Source organism: Erpetoichthys calabaricus, chromosome 17 (genome assembly GCF_900747795.2).
Source record: "Erpetoichthys calabaricus chromosome 17, fErpCal1.3, whole genome shotgun sequence".
NCBI classification, from domain to species: Eukaryota; Metazoa; Chordata; class Cladistia; order Polypteriformes; family Polypteridae; genus Erpetoichthys; species Erpetoichthys calabaricus.
Window position 1 is genome coordinate 82,410,149 of NC_041410.2, and position 21,028 is coordinate 82,431,176.

General features: G+C 41.0%; 2 protein-coding genes and 1 long non-coding RNA gene across 9 annotated transcripts in view; 2 read left to right on the forward strand and 1 right to left on the reverse strand.

Annotated features, from left to right (window-relative positions):
* Window positions 1–21,028, forward strand: part of LOC114668182 (keratin, type I cytoskeletal 15-like) — a 158,150-nt gene that overhangs the window by 71,957 nt on the left and 65,165 nt on the right. For 4 of the 7 annotated variants that reach the window (XR_007933813.1, XR_007933816.1, XR_007933812.1 and 1 more), the window contains one exon: window positions 14,525–14,600. The exons of the other annotated variants lie outside the window; for them this stretch is intronic. The gene's annotated coding sequence lies outside the window, so the exon portion shown is untranslated. The remainder of the gene's footprint in view (window positions 1–14,524; window positions 14,601–21,028) is intronic. 7 annotated transcript variants of the gene reach the window in all.
* The window catches only part of LOC114667259 (keratin, type I cytoskeletal 19-like), a 123,706-nt gene that overhangs the window by 37,513 nt on the left and 65,165 nt on the right, over window positions 1–21,028 (forward strand). Inside the window, exon 5 of the mRNA XM_051920918.1 lies at window positions 6,645–6,770. Coding sequence (XP_051776878.1) covers window positions 6,645–6,770 — 126 coding nt within the window. The remainder of the gene's footprint in view (window positions 1–6,644; window positions 6,771–21,028) is intronic.
* LOC127526197 (uncharacterized) overlaps window positions 1–21,028 on the reverse strand; it is a 109,207-nt gene that overhangs the window by 28,324 nt on the left and 59,855 nt on the right. The window lies entirely within an intron of this gene.

Consider the following 21,028-nt stretch of genomic DNA (forward strand, 5'->3'; position numbering starts at 1 on the left):
GTTCTCCCCGTGTCTGCGTGGGTTTCCTCCCACAGTCCAAAGACATGCAGGTTAGGTGGATTGGCGATTCTAAATTGGCCCTAGTGTGTGCTTGGTGTGTGGGTGTGTTTGTGTGTGTCCTGCGGTGGGTTGGCACCCTGCCCAGGATTGTTTCCTGCCTTGTGCCCTGTGTTGGCTGGGATTGGCTCCAGCAGACCCCCGTGACCCTGTGTTCGGATTCAGCGGGTTGGAAAATGGTTGGATGGATGGATTTTACAATGTATAAACATATAACTGTTAATATCACACTAATATCTAGATAAACCTTGCACTTTATATTCTTATGTTAATTTTTACAACTGGGAACTTGAATGTCACTATCAAAACTTGAAAAATGTTCTTATAAATGTTAGTCATATGGGAAATCTCATCATGCCATCACGGTGGATAATCTCTTCGGATAGGCTTAGGATAGGATTTCTTTTTGGTTAAATTCGTTGACATAACATCTCCTTTTATAATTCTGGCTCTTTAATTTCAATTGATAGAAACGCCAAGCTTGACAGTGTCATTTGTGACATACAGTAATTGAACTCATAAATGGATTCGTTACCAGACATCCGTCAAATAAGTCATTAACATACTTGCGGACTGTCAGAGCGAATACTCCGTATGAACACCAATTTCTTCTTAATTTGAAAATGTCAATTTATTTATATAGCACATTCAAAACAACATAGTAATGCTGTAGCCAAAGTGCTTTACAATAATAGAATGAAAGAAAAACAAAACAATTAACATAAAACATAAATAGAAATAAAATATATGAACATAAAATAAAATACATAATAAATAGAAGTAATGTTATATACATAAAAAATAGAAGTAATGGTATATAATCTATGGCAAGCCAAATTAACATTTAGAGATATCTTAAAATACATTTTATGATATCTGGAAATGCATTTTAGATATCTTAAATTGAATTATAGATATCTAAAAATACATCTATTCTAAGATATCTAAAAACAATTGTATGATATCTTAAACAGATTTCAAGATATCTTGATGCTGTACATTTTCAGATATCTGAAATGCATTTCAAGATATCTTAAAATACATCTGCAGGCATTTTGAGATATCTGAAATACATTTTCAGATATCTTAAAATAGCTTTCTGCACATTTCAAGATATCTCAAATACATTTTCATATATCTTAAAATCACTTCCTGTAAAATTTCTTATACTTTCAATGGAACTTCCTGCCTATTTTAAGATATCTCGAAATGCACAGGAAGTGATTTTGAGATATCATGAAATGTATTTGAGATATCTTGAAATATGCAGGAAGTCATTTTAAGTTATCTGAAAATGCATTTCAGATATCTCAAAATGAATTGGGATATCTTAAAATGAGAAGGAAGTTATTTTAAGATATCTTGAAATTTAATTTAGATATCTTAAAATGGGTCTCTGCTGTATTTCAGATATCTAACAATGTATTTCAAGATATCTAAAATTGTATTTCAAGATATCTAAAATTGCATTTCAAGATATCTAAAATGCATTTTAAGATATCTTTAACAGGACACTCAATTATTTCAAGATATCTCAATAGCATTTTCAGATATCTACAATACAATTTAAGATATCTCAAATACATTTCCAGATATCTCAAAACAGCTTCCTGTCCATTTTCCGATATCTCAAATACATTTTCAGATATCTCAACATCACTTCCTGCTCATTTCAAGATATCTCAAATACATTTTAAAATATCTTATAATAAACAAGAAGTCCCATTGAAATAATAGGCAGTTTTACAGGAAATTATTTTGAGATATCTTGAAATGCATGAAAGGTCAATTTAAGATATCTGAAAATTCGTTTAAGATATCTTGAAATGCAGACACAATTATTTTGAGATATCTGAAACTATATTTGAGATATCTTGAAATGCATTTGAGATATCCCGAAATCTATTGCAGATATCTTAAAATGTAAAGGAAATTATTTTAAGATATCTCAAAGTGAGTTTCTGATATCTTAAAAAGTAAATTACATTTTAAGATATCTGAAATTCATTTTGAGATATCTCTAAATGTTAATTCGGCTTGCCATAATAATCACAAAGAAGAAACCATCAGTATTACTGAAGGTCACGGAATGCAAGTGAATAGAAATGAGTCTTTAATATTGTTTTGAACAGTTCAATTGTAGACGACTCCTTTATGTGATGAGGTAAAGAGTTCCACAGGTGAGGCGCAGCAGCTGCAAAAGCCCTGTCCCCCTTAGTTTTACACTTGGTAGGAGGGACAACCAGAGACAGCTGACCAGAAGATCTAAGCACTCTAGATGGCTGATGTAAGACACACAATTCAGATAAATAGGCAGGAGCAAGCTCATGTAAAGATTTAAAAACTAGCAGCAAGATTTTAAAATCAATTCGAAAACTGACAGGCAGCCAGTGTAAAGAAGCTAAAATAGGAAAAACAGAGTCATACTTTCTTGCCCCAACCAGAAAGCGAGTGGCAATATTTTGGACCAACTCCAGAATACAGCGAGTTGCAATAATTGGTGCAAAAAATCAGTGAAAAGTGCAAAATGAAGCCCACTGCGACAACTTTGACTGCAGTCCAGGAAGGAAATTCACGAAACTGCAGAAGACAAAAGCCTGTCGGCCAGGGAAGGGAGTCACTAAATCAGGTTAAGCCCCTCCCAAAATATCACGTCAAGCCCCCCATCCTCCTCAAATTGTTGGGCCTCATCAAAGTGTGGACTGAGGCGACGAGGAAACCACATCATTCAGCACTTTGGTACAGGCGGCATCGTCATTTAACTTTTTTTTTTTTTTTTTTACATTACAAAGTGATAAAACAAGTGTGTGCTAAAAGAATTGCTAAGACATACGACGTCTTATTCATACAAAACCATTAAAAATGGTGAGAAGTACTACAGCGGTGCTAGTAAAAGATCATGATGGTGAAAATGCAACTATAACAAATTTGAAGAGTATCACTTTTAAAAATACTGCGTCCGTAAAGACACATTACTGGGTTTTGTGGTTCTCGTAGATCCACTACTTGAGAAAGAACCTTTTCAAGGATTCTTTGCATATAAAATTGGATGTTTGTGCTTTGAAAATGTTCCTTATACGTGGACAAAACAGAAATCTTTAATACTAGTCGACGCCCACCGTAGCATGCGGCGGTGTAAGAATAGGAACGGAAAATGGTGAGAAAGGAATTCAGAAATCAAGAAGAAATAAATACTTCTTAAAAGACTCAGTGTGCATGTAGAATTTCCGGCCAAGTAGGATTACATGTGAAACTGATAAATAAATCAGACTTTCCTGTACTATGGCGATGGTATCCTGATAGTTTTGTTGCATGTGTCTTGGAAATCCTGGAAATGTGGACGGTAATATGATCATTTTGCCTACACGTACGTTATTTTCAGCGTTTGCCTACAGTGCGTCTGTATTCAAACATTGTATTGTTACACGTGCAGATCTTGTTGATGTAATCTGAGATAGTTGAGACGCGCGCCCTCTGTTTTAACATACGCATCTACGACGTACTGTTGGAACAGTTTGCCACTGGAGTGCAAAATACTAAATGTATTCCTCATTGCTAATCTGTACACGTAAAATTGGCATTGAGTAAGCCTTATTCGCTTGGCGATTCTTTTATCGGGTACATGTTGTAAATCTTTGTGCCAGCCAATGTCTCCGTAAGGGAATAAAAGTGGCTAAACCATAGAATCGCAATTCATATTGAGCTTGGAAATCTGTTTACAGGAGTTGCCTATGGGATAGATGCAAATGTCCCTTTCGGCAGAGATTTCGCCATCTTCTCCGGCGAAAATCGCTGCAACATCGGTGTGACATGTCGGGGCATTGTATCATTGTAAATCCTGCCTAGGGTTATCCTTGAAACCCATTTGTACAGATGCTGTTGGATTGGACTGAGCGATTTCATGCATGTGTGTGTATGATTTAGCGAACGGGTTGATGGTTCTGAGCATGGAATCTCGCTGGAGAAGTACATTTTCGCTGCATGCAGAGTTTGCTTTATTTTGTAAGCGTACTGCAGTAGCTTGCGCTGTGTCAAAAACATACAACTGTCCATATCCTGGAGAGGTAGAAGTGTTAGCGTATAGTGGAGAGATTTGGTGATAAATTTGCCTGTGTATTTTCAATTAATATAGTCCGTGGTCAGGAGGTTGTTATCTATGCACCCATGGAAGCAAATGCTAGAGAAGAGTTGTATTGTCAAAAGTGTTCACGATAATTTTTAGCTTCTAATGTTTGCTGTGTAAGAAGCTGTTGTAAAGACACAGGTGGCCCCCGCAAAGGTGGTAAAGCTACTTTACCATTGTGGCAGCACCTCGAGTACTTGTTGGATATATTACGCTCAGCAGGCCAGTATAGTGTATGACATGGAAGACGACGAATAGGAATCGAGAAATGCCGTGTCGGCTGCGTGTGGGTGGGACCGGTTTTGAAGTGTAAGCAGGATGAACCAGAAGAGAAATATATATCAGAGATACAGTCGGCTGACTAGCAGGATACTGACAGATCAAGACCACCTGAGCTTGTGTTATACTGTGTGATAGAGTATGCAGAGTTATTTAAAACTCAGGAAGCTAGTGATATTTCACAAATCTGCTCTCATATCTTCATGGTTATTTTATGAACCTTTTCACAGATGTAAATAAATGAATGGTTCTTTCTGGAACATTCATATTGGCGGTTCTTTTGGGAACCAGAAATGGTTATCCAATGGCATTACTATAAAGAACCACTTTGGCACATTTATTTTTAAGAGGTCATCAAGTCGTTGATGATGGAGAGGTTTAACGCAAGTTTCAAAAAAGGCCAATTGACTGGTTATTCTTGGGACAAAATCAGAAGAAATGTATTGAAAGTTTACCGTCTCAGCCATTTAGTCGTGTTGATTATTTAATTTTACGCTGCCACATCTATGTCCCTTATTTTATGCCAGTATAATAATAATAATAATATAAATAATAATAATTAATAACTGTTATAATTATTAGCAGTAGTAATAATAATTTTGTTGTTGCTGTTGAAGTTGCTGGATTATTATCGATGTTGTAACTTATACTCTTTTGCCCTTTCTCACCATATTTATGATGGGTCATTGCCTTTGCACATCTGAATGGACACGCAGGAACAGTAATTAGTGTTATCTTATCTTTGTCTTATCGGCAAACTTGGACAATCTGAAAGTCAAAGGGGCAAACCTTTAACATGTAGAAAACAATGTTTCTCAATGTGGAAAAATAGACAAGTAAAACACAGGTGTCAGTTACGCATATTATACATCATAATCCAAAAACTTTTGGAAAATCAATACAAGTCGCAGTTATACAGAGCAGAACCAAAATAGCTGAGGCCTCAGGATCTGACAAACCTGCCCTTAACCTGCTGCTGCGCCAGGGGTGCTGCACAAGAGTTGACCCTGTGCTCAGACCCCAAGGAGTATACTATAATTACATTTCGTTGTACCTGTTCAATGACAATATGATTATTATGATGATGATGATGATGGTGGTGGTGATGATGATGATGCTGATGATGGTGATGATGATAATTATTATTGTTATTATTATGTCATTGGAGTACTGGGATAAAATCCCACTGCCAGATACCCTGTCTTTATCCAAGATTGAGGTTAACTCATAATATAATAGCATTTCAAAAAGCTCTCAATTCTTGGTTTTCAGGTGAATTCATTTGCAGATTCTTCTTGACTTTTGTGTTTTGGTTCTTGAAAAGGATTTGATGAAAGACTTTTTGAACTCCAGCTTTTGAATTTGGACTTGTCTTCTCTCCTGATCTGTTTCTCTTCTTGCTCCAATGTGGTATACTTAAATGTACAAAAAACATAAATTGCCAGACAGCCTCTCCCATAGAGCTAAGCATAATGATGCTAATTAACAAATAACGAGACATGCTGTCACACAACTGGGCCTCAATGATGAGGTGGACACAACGCTCTGATGCACACAGCCTCACAAACTTAGGGAAACATGAAGCAAGAGAGAATATCTTCAAAAAGCACATACAGCTGAAGGTCTCTTTGTGTTTTATTCCAGAATACAAATCCATATTGTTAAACTTCTCTCTGCCAAATTTTGCACATATTCTCCATTTGTATTTTCGGTTCTAAATTTTTCCCCTTTGAGATCTTTATGTAATGATCCCACTTGAGCTTTATAAGGGATGAAACTACAGAAGTAATTTTTTCGAACTTAGCAAGGGTATGGAAAGTTGCTCCCTGCATTGAGGTTGGTCATTGAAATGTTGGTTTAGGGCTGACCGTATCTGCACTTTATTTTACCTCAGGCAGTGCCAGGTAACCCTGCTACAATAAAAATGCAGGAGGAAAATCACACTGTCATATACATATAAATAAGAAGTAAATAGCTAGACTCAATGTCGCAGATTTAGTGTCCCCCATTTCTAGAGTACACATTCACACAGTATACTCAACATCCATATCCATACTCCTACTGGTATATACAAATACACAAAGTTGGACTCCATTAATTTCAACTGATGACTCAATGGCGCCACCCCTCTGTGCTCTCCAGCTCCTGCACTCCCACTCACTACTGTCCTGTTTCTTATCCACAGGTGGAAACTAAGCAAGCAGAAGCCATCCAGGAAACAGATGTCAGTGAAAGCTCAAAGATAGAAGTGACGGAGCTTCGCCATCAGAACCAGAGCCTACAGACAGAGATGGACACCTTGCTGGTCTCTGTGAGTAACTTATTGTGTCTGCATGTCTCTGATGATGGAGGTGTTTCAGCTCATCTGTTAAAAAGGGTGGGCATTGTGTAGTGCACCAGTTTGATATACGGACTGGGCTGTGCTGCTGGGTGGTGGTACAGTTCCTCACTGTGTCACACTGAGCAAATCATTTAGTCTTTATATGTGAAAAATCATTAAATATTTACATACATTACATTGGATAAGGTGTCAGCCAAATGTACAATAATAATATTTTAATAGGATTTGTTCAGTCTGATTGCCATCAAAAGACAAATTTCCCCCTGAGGACAAATAAAGTTCTGTCTAATCTAATGTAATATAATCTAATCATTAAGAACATCATGCAGCTTCGACTCTTTCAAATTTAAATGAAGTCTTAGTGGACCCCCATAACACCTCCAGCTTTTGCAGAAGTCACCGGCCCATTCCAGGACACAGTGCTTCATTTATTTATTATTTTATTGTCCATCCAAAAAGGCACCTTGGAGGATAACCTGGCAGCAGTGAATGGCCGCTATCAGATGGAGCTTCACTGTTACGCTGCCTTGGTGGGCACTATGGAGGGGGAGTTAATGATCATCCGGAACAGCATAACCTCCCAGTCTGAGGACTACAGGAACCTTCTGAACATCAAAGAGAAACTGGAGAAGGAGATCGCCACATACAGACAGCTGCTGGAAGGAGTGGAGCTGGGTGCTGGTGGAGCCTCGTTTGACATGTGAGCTTCTCTTCTCTATCCTGCTCTCCTCTGCTCTCTTTTACTTTGTTAGAGATGGAAGGCATAGAGACCATTTAGGAATTCTCTTCTCAAAATTACACCTTCATGAAAACTTTAAAAAGAATATAAAATATAAAATTGAAATTCTTTTCTTTATTTAGTGCCAGGGATTGAAAGCCTGATGTTGTATTGAATATGGTTATGACAAGGTATTACCCATATTAAAAATATATTCTTTCTAGAATTGTCAATAATTTTACAACTTTCAGATGGCAGGGCTGTGCAAATCCATTCCAGTAATTCCAGTAGAATCATCTTCATCATGAGAAATTTAGAGAAGAATAGACAAGTTGTATCCTTGTTCTGCTTCCACATTTGTTTACACCTCCAGTCAATGTGATCTGAGGACAATAAGACCCCTGTGGTGTCTACATTATCATCCAGTGCCCACCAATCCCATGACACACTTGAGATTGCTAAACTTCCACCCAGCACCCACACAGAACACATCACCCATTCACTTTTACACAACACACAAGAACTTGTTGAGACAGCCAGACTTTAGCCTGCAGCTGCCAACTCAGCACACATCAGCCTTTCTGATGAAACCCATAGAATCAGAAACCCTTTAATTAGCTAAATGTCTGTCCACAACCACTTCACCTGATGCAAGAACAGCTTAAAATTCATTAAAGAAAGAAAAACAGAAGTTGACAAAATTTCCATAAAACACGCCACACCATAGCAATGACTAAACATCTGTCTGATGTCCTCAAAGCCCACTTTATCCAATGGAGTGTTAAATGTCTACTTGATGATTTCATTTTGCAGCCAGAGTTTCAGCAACAAACGTCACCCTGCAGAAGGTTAATATTCACCCAATGCCCCTCTTACACTCAAGGATCCACTAAAAAAGATATCAAACTGATGTCCACATGGTACTCAACACACCTCACTTTACACAATAGATCCAGCACTACCCAATGCCTACAAAAAAAACCATTAGAGAACAAAACTTCCATCCAGTGTGCGCATTACAGGGGACCTCTCAGTCACCGACTAGGGGCCTTTAAAACCAAGAAGATCTATCAAACAGCCTGTTCATCTATCCAGCCCCATGAACCTTAATGGACTTGTATGTTTCTGCTCCATCATCTCACCATCCAGGTGAACAGAAAAGACACCACTGCTGTTAGGTGAAACTGGACAGAAGTTGTGAGGAACACTTAGTCACCTTAATATAGAGCTGCATTATTTTAGCAACAGTATGGCATTCTGAAGATAACCCCACAAACTCGCTGCTCTTCTCAACCTCAACCCACTTGTCATTTCTCATCTTCAAGTGAATTCCACTAAGTAAACCGAGTGCTCACAGTGTTAAATAGAGAGCCATTCTAATAAATAACTAAATAAGTGCCTGTACACAGAATCCACAGTGCTGTGCATACACCAGTCTCACATTCACTTCAGAGTTTTTTTCGGTTCAACTTTAGACAAATGTTTAATTCTGAACCCAAAGCCGAAGACCCTGACTTTCCATCAATGAACTGATCTTTTAAAGGTTTTTGTGGACCGTTGAATGTACTGAATCAAAGTAGTGTGATAACTCTGAAAGTGCATCTTTTTTTACTCTGGCATAGTGGGGACCCTCATCATCCGCAAGGTGGGGGGTCTCCAGGACCAATAGACTTTCTCTCCGGATCTTCACAAAGAAAGTTACAAAAGATACTGTATATATATATCTGCTTCAGTTACCGAGTAGAGAATGAAGAAAATAATCATGATAAGAAGAAGAAAATTAATTAGTGCTGCACAAATCAAGCAACTGGCACAGCATGCCATTCCAAAACTAACAAAGGTAATATTGGTGCTTCAAGCATAAGTGGATCACGAAATTGAAGAAATGTTGTCTGTGTCATAAGCAGATTACTAACTGAACGTCGAGTGAGTCAAGTATCGCGGCACGTTTGACAGAAAGACTTCTCCTGCTTGTCCTCCTTGACCACCTCCTCCCATTGACAATGACCACAAGCTCATTTATAATGGTGTGCCGAACAGTCTCAGCTCCAGACTCAGGTAGAATAAGGATATGCAATACTATAATAAGTAAATAATAATAAGTAAATAATAACAATGGGTCTTAAAATGTTTCATTGTTATGTGTTAATGTCACAGCAGTTTTCCTCTGAACTTCAACAGATTAGTCAGGTGGAGTGCGGATTTCATTCAGAAACTGTAAACATCTCTCTGAATGTTTTCTGATTTTAGCAAAGATGGAAATGAGTTTGAAATTCAGGAGAAAACCAACGGAGCATTTATAGGGAGCAATGGATAAAAAGAATGAAAAATTGTGAAATTTAGGAATTGTAAAAATTTCTTAGGATCCTATTAGTACAGGGATGGGTACACTGTGTTCTTTTTTTAGTTTCTTTAGATTTTCACTGCAGTTATTTTTAGGAATAATAATTTTTCAGTCTGAAGTGTCCTGATTTGGTCTATTTAATAGCTGAATGATTATTGTCATTTTTGTTGTTTCTGATTGAGATTCCTTTCCATGAATGCTTCTGTGTTGTTTACAAACAAATGCACCATTGTTAGGAACTGCCTTGACATTTGAAACCAAAAAAGCTTCATTCACACTGCAGCTTAATTCACATTTTTCATTCATATGTGACAAAGATGTGAATTGTTGTAGAGGTATGACCATGGAATCAAATATTTACACTACACTCATAATGACTATTTGGCATCCATATCATTCATAGGGCTCTCTCCAGTCCTGTCTCCTTTCCTTTGGGTCACTTCTCGCTATGTAGAGGAAATCTGCAGGGAAATATGTCCTCAGTCCAACAGCTCATTTACTTCTGCAAATTATTTTTTCAGTGAGGGACCCCCAACTCTATTTTTTTGGGGGGGGGGGGGGGGGGTGATAAATTCAGTGCTGTGCTACTGTCTCTTTAAAGTGAGCAGAAACAGGGGGTCCGGGTGTGATGGACATTAAACGAGCTTTCAAGAGGCTAGAATGAAAATGGAGATGTTGTTTGTACACAGAAAAATGTAGAATGAATATTCTCTCTCTCTCTCACTCATTGTATGTGTATATCTGTATACAGTAAACATGTGTGTGCGTGTGTACATTTCTGAATATATATTATATATACACTGTGTACAATACCTATCTATTGCATATACTGTAGCATATTTTACATCTATCTTTCTGCAGTGCAGCTTGCAAGGGTATGTGTGTTTATATATACATATTTATTTTTCATTTATATATTTATGTATTTATTTTAACTGAGTTGTGTGAGTAACTATTGTGTGTATGTTGATTCTGTCATCAAAACCTGAGTTAGATTCCTTGTGTGTGAGCATACCTGCCCAATAAATCTGACTCAGATTATATATATAAATATATATATATATATATATATATATATATATATATATATATATATATATATATATATATATATATATATATATATATATAAAATCTTCCATAACTAAAGCCTTTGACTGAATGTTAATAATCACCACAGTAATATATACTTAAAATTAAACACACACACATAAAATTATATATATGTGTAAAAGAGTGGTCTATGCTATACACTTACAATGTAATTGAGTTTCTTTTATTCATGTAAACTAATATAATAATATGATATGATGATATGCACAATGGAAAGCACTGCTTCCTCATGGGTCCAGCACGCTGTGTTTTAATCCATTACGTGGTCCATGCCAATGTGGTATTTGCATGTTCCCCATGTTTCCATGTAGGTTTTCCCCTACGTACTCGACTTTTTGTTTCAGCTCCCCAGTGACAGGCAATTTAGTTTGCTTTGCTTTTTCAAAATGGCTTTGTGTGTGCAGGAGTGGGCTCAGTAATGGATTGGCACATCCTTAGTGCTGCTTTCTAACTTGTGCCCATTACTGCTGAGACTGGCTATGGCCCAATTTAAATTAGGTTAAGTAAGTTTGAAAATGATATATTATATTATATTATATTACTAGCATTAAAATATTATAATACTAGGTATTTTGCTAGTCAACATATATATACACATACATATACACACATACATACACACACATATATATATTTACATATCTACATATATATACACATATATACATATCTACATATTTATATACACATATATATACACATATCTACATATATCTAGACATATATATATATACATACATAGACATATATCTACATATATATATATCAAAATACCCGCGCTTCGCAGCGGCGAAGTACTGCTTTAAAATTTTTATTAAGAAGAAAAGTAAACTTTTTTAAACTGAGGGAAAATTAATCAATAATTATTTGTTAAGGATCTCTTTGTATACCACGTTGTCAGTTCACCCCTCCGGTTGTAATATGACCAAGCTGTGTACTGAGCTTACGCTTGAGCATGCAACATACAGTTGGCCATGTGAAAAGCAGTGCGGCCTCAAATCAATGCCAACCTTTTGTAGGGTCTGTCCCTGAGACTTATTGTCATTGTGAAGCAGAGCCTTAGTGGAAATTGGAGGCGTTTGAATTGAAATGGGAGATCAGAGGGTATAACGGGGATGCGAGGAATAAAAACTCTCTCCCCTGAGCCACCGCCAGTAAAAATAGTTGCCTAAATGAGGTTCTTTTGCAGACACGTGACCTGAAGTCGTCACAAAGTTTCAGTGGCTGTACGCAAATCCACAATCGGTTTCATATTGTTTTCGTACCTTATCAATTGTGTAATGTGTTTTTTGAACAGGTTTGATTCATCAAAGTGATCACTCCTGCTGTGTTCAGTCACTTCACGTGAGCCGCTCTCTTGTGTGATGTTGCGATGTCCACAGGTTTATTTAATGTTAGCTAAGACCCGGCAGTTAAAAGTTTCTCGCTACAGCAATTTTAACTCTGTTACAAAGTGATCCAAACTGTCATTTATACCTCGTGTCTTCTCATTAAACTTGTATCTCACAAATATGGCATTGCAAACAGCAGCGGGTCAGTTCATGTGCTTACATGGGAGGTGCGATGACGCGACACGCAACTCCGCCTCTCACAGCCATCGAGCTGCACTCCATGCCAGTATATGATCAAAAAAGAGGTTCCAGTTATGACCATTACGCGTAGAATTTCGAAATGAAACCTGCCTAACTTTTGTAAGTAAGCTGTAAGGAATGAGCCTGCCAAATTTCAGCCTTCTACCTACACGGGAAGTTGGAGAATTAGTGATGAGTGAGTGAGTGATTCAGTCAGTCAGTGAGGGCTTATCCTTTTATTAGTATAGATACTAGACAAAGAGCCCGTTTCGACAATGTAAGGTGAAACGGGCACGAGTGGAATAGTATAATATATAATAAGTATAAGCACCACAAACCTGATATAGCTGCTTTGAATAAATGCGTAATTAGGCCTTGAGCTGTAGTTGAAATCACCTTTCAGGCCTCTAGAGCTTTAATCGAAGTCGCCTTTCTCTTTGAATTTTTGTGGCCATAAATCCGCCGCCTCCCGTGATGTTGGGGTTGGATGTCGGTCGAAGTCGCCTTTCTCTTTGAATTTTCATGGCCGTAAATCCGCCGCCTGCCGCGATGTTGGTCTCGTAAGGTTTTTCGGGCAGCTGCGCAGAAGGCGACTGCGCATTCGGCTTCGGACAGACGTGAGTGACTGAGTGAGTGAGGAGACTGGCGAATTATGTATTAAGATTATATTATATTTTCTACTCTCTAAATATAAAATCCTAAGCCTAAAAGTGCAACGATTTTATGTGATATTTTTATGTCATGTTTTTGTCACGTTTTAAATCAAGCTTATTTTAAAACCTACATATATATGTTTGTTAACATTCTTTTCAGAATTTATCAAACTTTAATATGATGTTGTTAGATTTTCAGATTCTTGTTCCATTTTTAAATTATAAACTAAAAAATATCAAGACCTCACATCTCGTGAGATGAGAATTTGTGCCAAAAGATTTATCCATGCCCGGGGCTGGAAATAAAAGAAAACAGTAGATGACAAAGACAGCTGCTGTATAAGCTTTTAAATTTATGAAGAGCCACACGACATGCAGATCACACAGCACCGCAGCAGCAACAAGGCAGCAGCTGATTGAGCAGAGAGGTGGTTAAAAAAAACTAATTGTTTCCCATTGTATCACTGTTTAAGAGGGGGTTTCAGAGGAGCGACCACATCTCCTTGGGGTGCGGTCAGCCCCCCTCTTCACAACGCAAGTGGCAGAGACGTGAAGTGGCTGGCACCTAGCACAGGCCACGGGGGTTGGCGAGCAGGTTGTAACCCACTAGTATTATATTATATACTGTTTCCTTTTTGGACACACAAGAGCTATGGAGGCTGACAGTCGTGACACGGTGCTGGCAGTGAAGCTCCTCAGCAGTCTGATGGTCGATTTCAGAAGATCTCATTTGTTGCACCGGCATACGCAGCACAAACCTCACAAAGTGTCTAAAGCGAGTGGAGTTTTAGTTATTTAGGTGTTTTGTAGCAAAAATGTTTTTGTCCTCCATTTGTTAATAACAGCCTTCTTAGACCTGCGTAATTCAATTGAGGGGTGTTGGGCTTTCATTTCTTAACACAGAAAATTCATTCAAACAAAGTAAACAATGAGGGATGAACAACACAGCATAGCATAATATTATGAAATGTAAAGAATTAAAAGTTCAGGTAGCATGAAACAAATTAATGAAAATTTAAAATAATAACTGAATAATGTCAAGATAAAAAGGCATGGTATTTATAAAGTATAAGCGTAGATTACTGGGTTACACAGAAATCAAAACAAATAAATAAAAAGATTGTGAATCAGCCAATGATAATTTGGTGTTGTGTTTCACAGAATAAAACCCTCTGTATACATTACTAATTACAAAAATAAATTTAAAAAGCAATGTATTTATTTTAATATCCAGTACTGCCCCCTCAAGCCCCCCTCTATTTACCTTCAGACCCCTTTGACTTCTCGACTGCTCCTCTAACGTCGTCTTTCTCTACTGTGCACAGAGGTGAAGACAGAAGTCAAGTAATAACACAATGGAGACCTCAACCCCATCATCAGAGAGAAGATGAGGCTCAGCAGGTGACTTCTTGGACATTAAAAAAAATTGCAACGCGGATAGAAAGAGAAGTGTCTTCACCTGGCTTGGGTTTTTAGATCCTGCTTGGTTTGGGGAATTTTCTTGACTCTTGTGCTACTTGGGAAGGCAATGCTAGAATCCTGTGTGACAATAAAGAATTATGCAGCATATAATGTACTGTCGATGAGTTTTTTCTTAATAGTGCTGAACAGCATACTTTATACTGTAGAGCTTCTGTCAAAGTATCTGCACAGGTAGTTGGTCTGTATGCAAAGCACTGTTGCTTGGTGCACCTTCAGTGGTGCCGTTGGGGCAACTTCAAGCTCATCAGGTGGTAGACCCCATAGATGTCTTGCCCCTTTATCCCCAGAACACCTCCAGGTGGTGAGACAGTAAGAAGGACGTCTCCCTGCTGTCCCATAATCTGTATATCTTTGGAAAGTGGAAGGAAACCACTGAAGACACAGAGAGAACATGCAAACTCCACACACACTCTTAATGCTTCTTTAATGGCAGATTGTGTTTCTTTACTGGGTTGCAGATCATCGTAGAATTATTACTTGATAAAGCACCATTTCATTTTGGGATTGGTTCATTTCATATGAAGACGGTTCATTGTGCTTTGAAAAAAAAAATAACTTCCTAATATATGGAAAAAAATCAAAATCTTTAATGTATTGTACTCTACCTAGCAGAACACTAATAGATTAAAAAAAAACCTGCACTTATCCTGCATTATTGTATACAGCAAGAGTCCTTTTAAAATCATGAAGCCATCATTATTTCACAAATCTGTTACCACCTATTCATGGTAATTTACTCTATGGAGCCTGTTAAAGATCTAAATTAATAAAAGTTTGTTTCTGGAACCTTCATGTGGATGGATCTTTTGGGACCAAAAAACGGTTCCCCTATGGCGTCGCTCTCAAAAACCACCCTGGCACCTTTACTGACTTACGTAACTCACATACAATAAGTGTTACTGTACCATCCATCCATCCATCCATTGTCTCCCGCTTATCCGAGGTCTGGTCGCGGGGGCAGCAGCTTGAGCAGAGATGCCCAGACTTCCCTCTCCCCGGCCACTTCTTCTAGCTCTTCCGGGAGAATCCCAAGGCGTTCCCAGGCCAGTTGAGAGACATAGTCCCTCCAGCGTGTCCTGGGTCTTCCCCGGGGCCTCCTCCCGGTTAGACGTGCCCGGAACACCTCACCAGGGAGGCGTCCAGGAGGCATCCTGATCAGAAGCCCGAGCCACCTCATCTGACTCCTCTCGATGCGGAGGAGCAGCGGCTCTACTCTGAGCCCCTCCCGGATGACTGAGCTTCTCACCCTATCTTTAAGGGAAAGCCCAGACACCCTGCGGAGGAAACTCATTTCAGCCGCTTGTATTCGCGATCTCTCGTTCTTTCGGTCACTACCCATAGCTCATGACCATAGGTGAGGGTAGGAACATAGATCGACTGGTAAATTGAGAGCTTTGCCTTGCGGCTCAGCTCCTTTTTCACCACGACAGACCGATGCAGCGCCCGCATTACTGCGGATGCCGCACCGATCCGCCTGTCGATCTCACGCTCCATTCTTCCCTCACTCGTGAACAAGACCCCGAGATACTTGAACTCCTCCACTTGGGGCAGGATCTCGCTACCAACCCTGAGAGGACACTCCACCCTTTTCCGGCTGAGGACCATGGTCTCGGATTTGGAGGTGCTGATTCTCATCCCAGCCACTTCACACTCAGCTGCGAACCGATCCAGAGAGAGCTGAAGATCACGGCCTGATGAAGCAAATAGGACAACATCATCTGCAAAAAGCAGTGACCCAATCCTGAGCCCACCAAACCGGACCCCCTCAACGCCCTGGCTGTGCCTAAAAATTTTGTCCATAAAAGTTATGAACAGAATCGTTGACAAAGGGCAGCCCTGGCGGAGTCCAACTCTCACTGGAAACGGGTTCGACTTACTGCCGGCAATGCGGACCAAGCTCTGGCACCGATCGTACAGGGACTGAACAGCCCTTATCAGGGGGGCCGGTACCCCATACTCTCGGAGTACGCCCCACAGGATTCCCCAAGGGACACGGTCGAATGCCTTTTCCAAGTCCACAAAACACATGTAGACTGGTTGGGCAAACTCCCATGCACCCTCCAGGACCCTGCTAAGGGTACAGAGCTGGTCCACTGTTCCGCGACCAGGACGAAAACCACACTGTTCCTCCTGAATCCGAGGCACGACTATCCGACGGACCCTCCTCTCCAGGACCCCTGAATAGACTTTTCCAGGGAGGCTGAGGAGTGTGATCCCTCTGTAGTTGGAACACACCCTCCGATCCCCCTTCTTAAAGAGGGGGACCACCACCCCTGTCTGCCAATCCAGAGGCACTGTCCCTGATGTCCATGCGATGTTGCAGAGGCGTGTCAACCAAGACAGTCCTACAACATCCAGAGCCTTGAGGAACTCCGGGCGTATCTCATCCACCCCCGGGGCCCTGCCACCAAGGAGTTTTTTGACCACCTCGGTGACCTCAGTCCCAGAGATGGGGGAGCCCACCTCTGAGTCCCCAGGCTCTGCTTCCTCATTGGAAGGCATGTTAATGGGATTGAGGAGGTCTTCGAAGTACTCCCCCCACTGACCCACAACGTCCCGAGTCGAGGTCAGCAGCGCACCATCCCCACCATATACAGTGTTGACACTGCACTGCTTCCCCTTCCTGAGACGCCGGATGGTGGACCAGAATCTCCTCGAAGCCATCCGAAAGTCGTTCTCCATGGCCTCCCCAAACTCCTCCCACGCCCGAGTTTTTGCTTCAGCAACCACCAAAGCCGCATTCCGCTTGGCCTGCCGGTACCTATCAGCTGCTTCCAGGGTCCCACAGGACAAAAGGGTCCTGTAGGACTCCTTCTTCAGCTTGACGGCATCCTTCACCGCCGGTGTCCACCAACGGGTTCGGGGATTGCCGCCACGACAGGCACCAACCACCTTACGGCCACAGCTCCGGTCAGCCGCCTCAACAATAGAGGCACGGAACATGGCCCATTCGGACTCAATGTCCCCCACCTCCCTCGGGATGTGGTCGAAGTTCTGCCGGAGGTGGGAGTTGAAGCTACTTCTGACAGGGGGCTCTGCCAGACGTTCCCAGCAGACCCTCACAACACGTTTGGGCCTACCACGCCTGACCAGCATCCTCCCCCACCATCGAAGCCAACTCACCACCAGGTGGTGATCAGTTGACAGCTCCGCCCCTCTCTTCACCCGAGTGTCCAAGACATGTGGCCGCAAGTCCGACGACACAACCACAAAGTCGATCATCGAACTCAGGCCTAGGGTGTCCTGGTGCCAAGTGCACATATGAACACCCCTATGCTTGAACATGGTGTTCGTTATGGACAATCCGTGACGAGCACAGAAGTCCAATAACAAAACACCACTCGGGTTCAGATCGGGGGGGCCATTCCTCCCAATCACGCCCTTCCAGGTCTCACTGTCATTGCCCACGTGAGCATTGAAGTCTCCCAGCAGAACGAGGGAGTCCCCAGAAGGTATGCCCTCTAGCTCCCCCTCCAGGGACTCCAAAAAGGGTGGGTACTCCGAACTGCTGTTCGGTGCATACGCACAAACAACAGTTAGGACCCGTCCCCCCACCCGAAGGCGAAGGGAGGCTACCCTCTCGTCCACCGGGGTAAACCCCAATGTACAGGCTCCAAGTCGGGGGGCAATAAGTATACCCACACCCGCTTGGCGCCTCTCACCGGGGGCAACTCCAGAGTGGTACAGAGTCCAGCCCCTCTCAAGGAGATTGGTTCCAGAGTCCAAGCTGTGTGTCGAGGTGAGTCCGACTATATCTAGCCAGAACCTCTCAACTTCGCGCACTAGCTCAGGCTCCTTCCCCTTCAGAGAGGTGACATTCCACGTCCCAAGAGCCAGCTTCTGTAGCCGAGGATTGGACCGCCAAGGTCCCCGCCTTCGGCCACCACCCAACTCACACTGCACCCGACCTCCTTGGCCCCTCCCATAGGTGGTGAGCCCATGGGAAGGGGGACCCACGTTGCCTCTTCGGGCTGTGCCCGGCCGAGCCCCATGGGTGCAGGCCCGGCCACCAGGCGCTCGCCATCGAGCCCCACCTCCAGGCCTGGCTCCAGAGTGGGGCCCCGGTGACCCGCGTCCGGGCAAGGGAAAACGCCGTCCAAAATTGTTTTTCTTCATAGGAGGTTTGTTTAACCGCTCTTTGTCTCATCCCTCACCTAGGACCAGTTTGCCTTGGGTGGTCCTACCAGGGGCATAAAGCCCCGGACAACAGAGCTCCTAGGATCATTGGGACACACAAACCCCTCCACCACGATAAGGTGGCGGTTAAAGGAGGGGTGTTACTGTACCGACTTCACTAAATGGGCACTCTCTGAGTACAAACAAAATACATATCATTTTTGGAAAAAAATGTAAAATAATAATAATCGATTAATATATAAATCTTAACCTGCACGTTTCTCATTGCACTTTCACACAGCCTTACAACCTGTGTCTTGGTGTCCATCTCTAACCATCGAAGCCATGGCTAACAAGAGACCAACAGCTGCACATACATAAACACGACAAGAGGTGGTGTGGTTATGCATTCTAGCTGATAGGAAGACAACAGCGGTACGTTCACACGGCATGTCTCTCAGGAGAAGAACTACGGTGAAATACTAATGGTAACATGTGCATGAGGTACGACTAAGAGGCAAGGTATGGCGGCACAAACAGACAACTCAGTAACTGCAGGACACTGACACCGATCGATGAAGTGACACGTCAGAAAGAACTGTGGTGATTATCAATTGTGTCTACATGCCTTGACTGACAAAAAAGTTACAGCGGCAACACCATCTTTAAGTGAATGTCATAGCACAAGCCGTTTCACGTCTGCTTGTGTCTTTATGAGAGATGGCAGAGAGAGAGCATTCCTATCTATCTATCTATCTATCTATCTATCTATCTATCTATCTATCTATCTATCTATCTATCTATCTATCTATCTATCTATCTATCTATCTATCTATCTATCTATCTATCTATCTATCTATCTATCTATCTATCTATCTATCTATCTATCTATCTATCTATCTATCTATCTATCTATCTTGAGACAGTTAACAGCATTGTAGACAATAGCAGGTCTTGAAGAAGGTAAATCAATGAACACTAGATGGGCTTCAGCAATTGCTGTCACTTCTGCTATCAGCCATCACGCTCTTCAGAGTCCACGCAAGCACAAAACAGCATGTATTGGTTTTCTATGTTTTCATATTTTCTAAAAGACTCTTCTCCTTTTTTGAATCCTCTGTAGACATTTTGAATGATGCCATTCCCTTTCCTGCTGGATGGGTTCCTGACACTGGACTATTGTGAATATGTAACTCTATTGATGTCAAATATAATTTGTTTTAAAAATTACCACAGTGGCATTTTGTTCTTTGTGAGAGTCATCATTTTCTGATCCCATCGTCACGACAAACTGTGCTGTTATTGCGGGAGCATGGCCAGGGAGGTTGTGCCTGTTGAGCTCATTACTGCAATGATATATAAGCCAACAACATGCAGCAATTCACCATTCAAGCTTTTCAAAATAAGGCCAAAAATGTAGTGACTGGGTTTATCTAACTACAATTTTTTGTTAAAATTTGAATTATGATGTGGAGTCTTCAGCAAGTCCAAGCCCAGCAGAGGTCCATCCAAACCCAGTCAGTCCTCTCATAACACCTGCTTGCTTTATAGCTGGATTGCGCCAAAAAATTGGAAGCTGGCAAAACAATTGGGAATCTACAAAATATAAGAAGAGCCACACAAGAGGTTAAAATATGCAGTTATTTCTCAATTTGGTACACTTTAAAGCCTGAGTTTATAAATAAGGGGGAAAAATCTTTATAAATCAAGGATTTATTGGATGAAAATACAAAAAATATCTCAATAGTGCAAAGACAGGCACAAGGAGTTGCTGCAAAGGGCAATCCTAAGCAAACAAGTCCAAAAATGATATCCACAAGTCAGCATCCATAATCAGAAAGAGAAATAATCATAACACAGGAAAACAATCCATCAAAGAAAAGAATATAAACACCAATAAACAAATGATCTCCTGCTCCTACATAGCCAGAGTGAGGGCTCAGGAGCAGTGACATCAGGGTGGCCCCGCCTCCTAGGGCCCCGCCCACAAGTAGTAGGAAAAGCATAATCTATACTAATTAATAAAAGGCAAAGCCCTCACTGACTCACTGACTGACTGACTGACTGACTGACTGACTGACTGACTCATCACTAATTCTGCAACTTCCCGTGTAGGTGGAAGGCTGAAATTTGGCAGGCTGATTCCTTACAGCTTACTTACAAAAGTTAGGCAGGTTTCATTTCGAAATTCAACGCGTAATGGCCATAACTGGAACCACTTTTTTCACAAT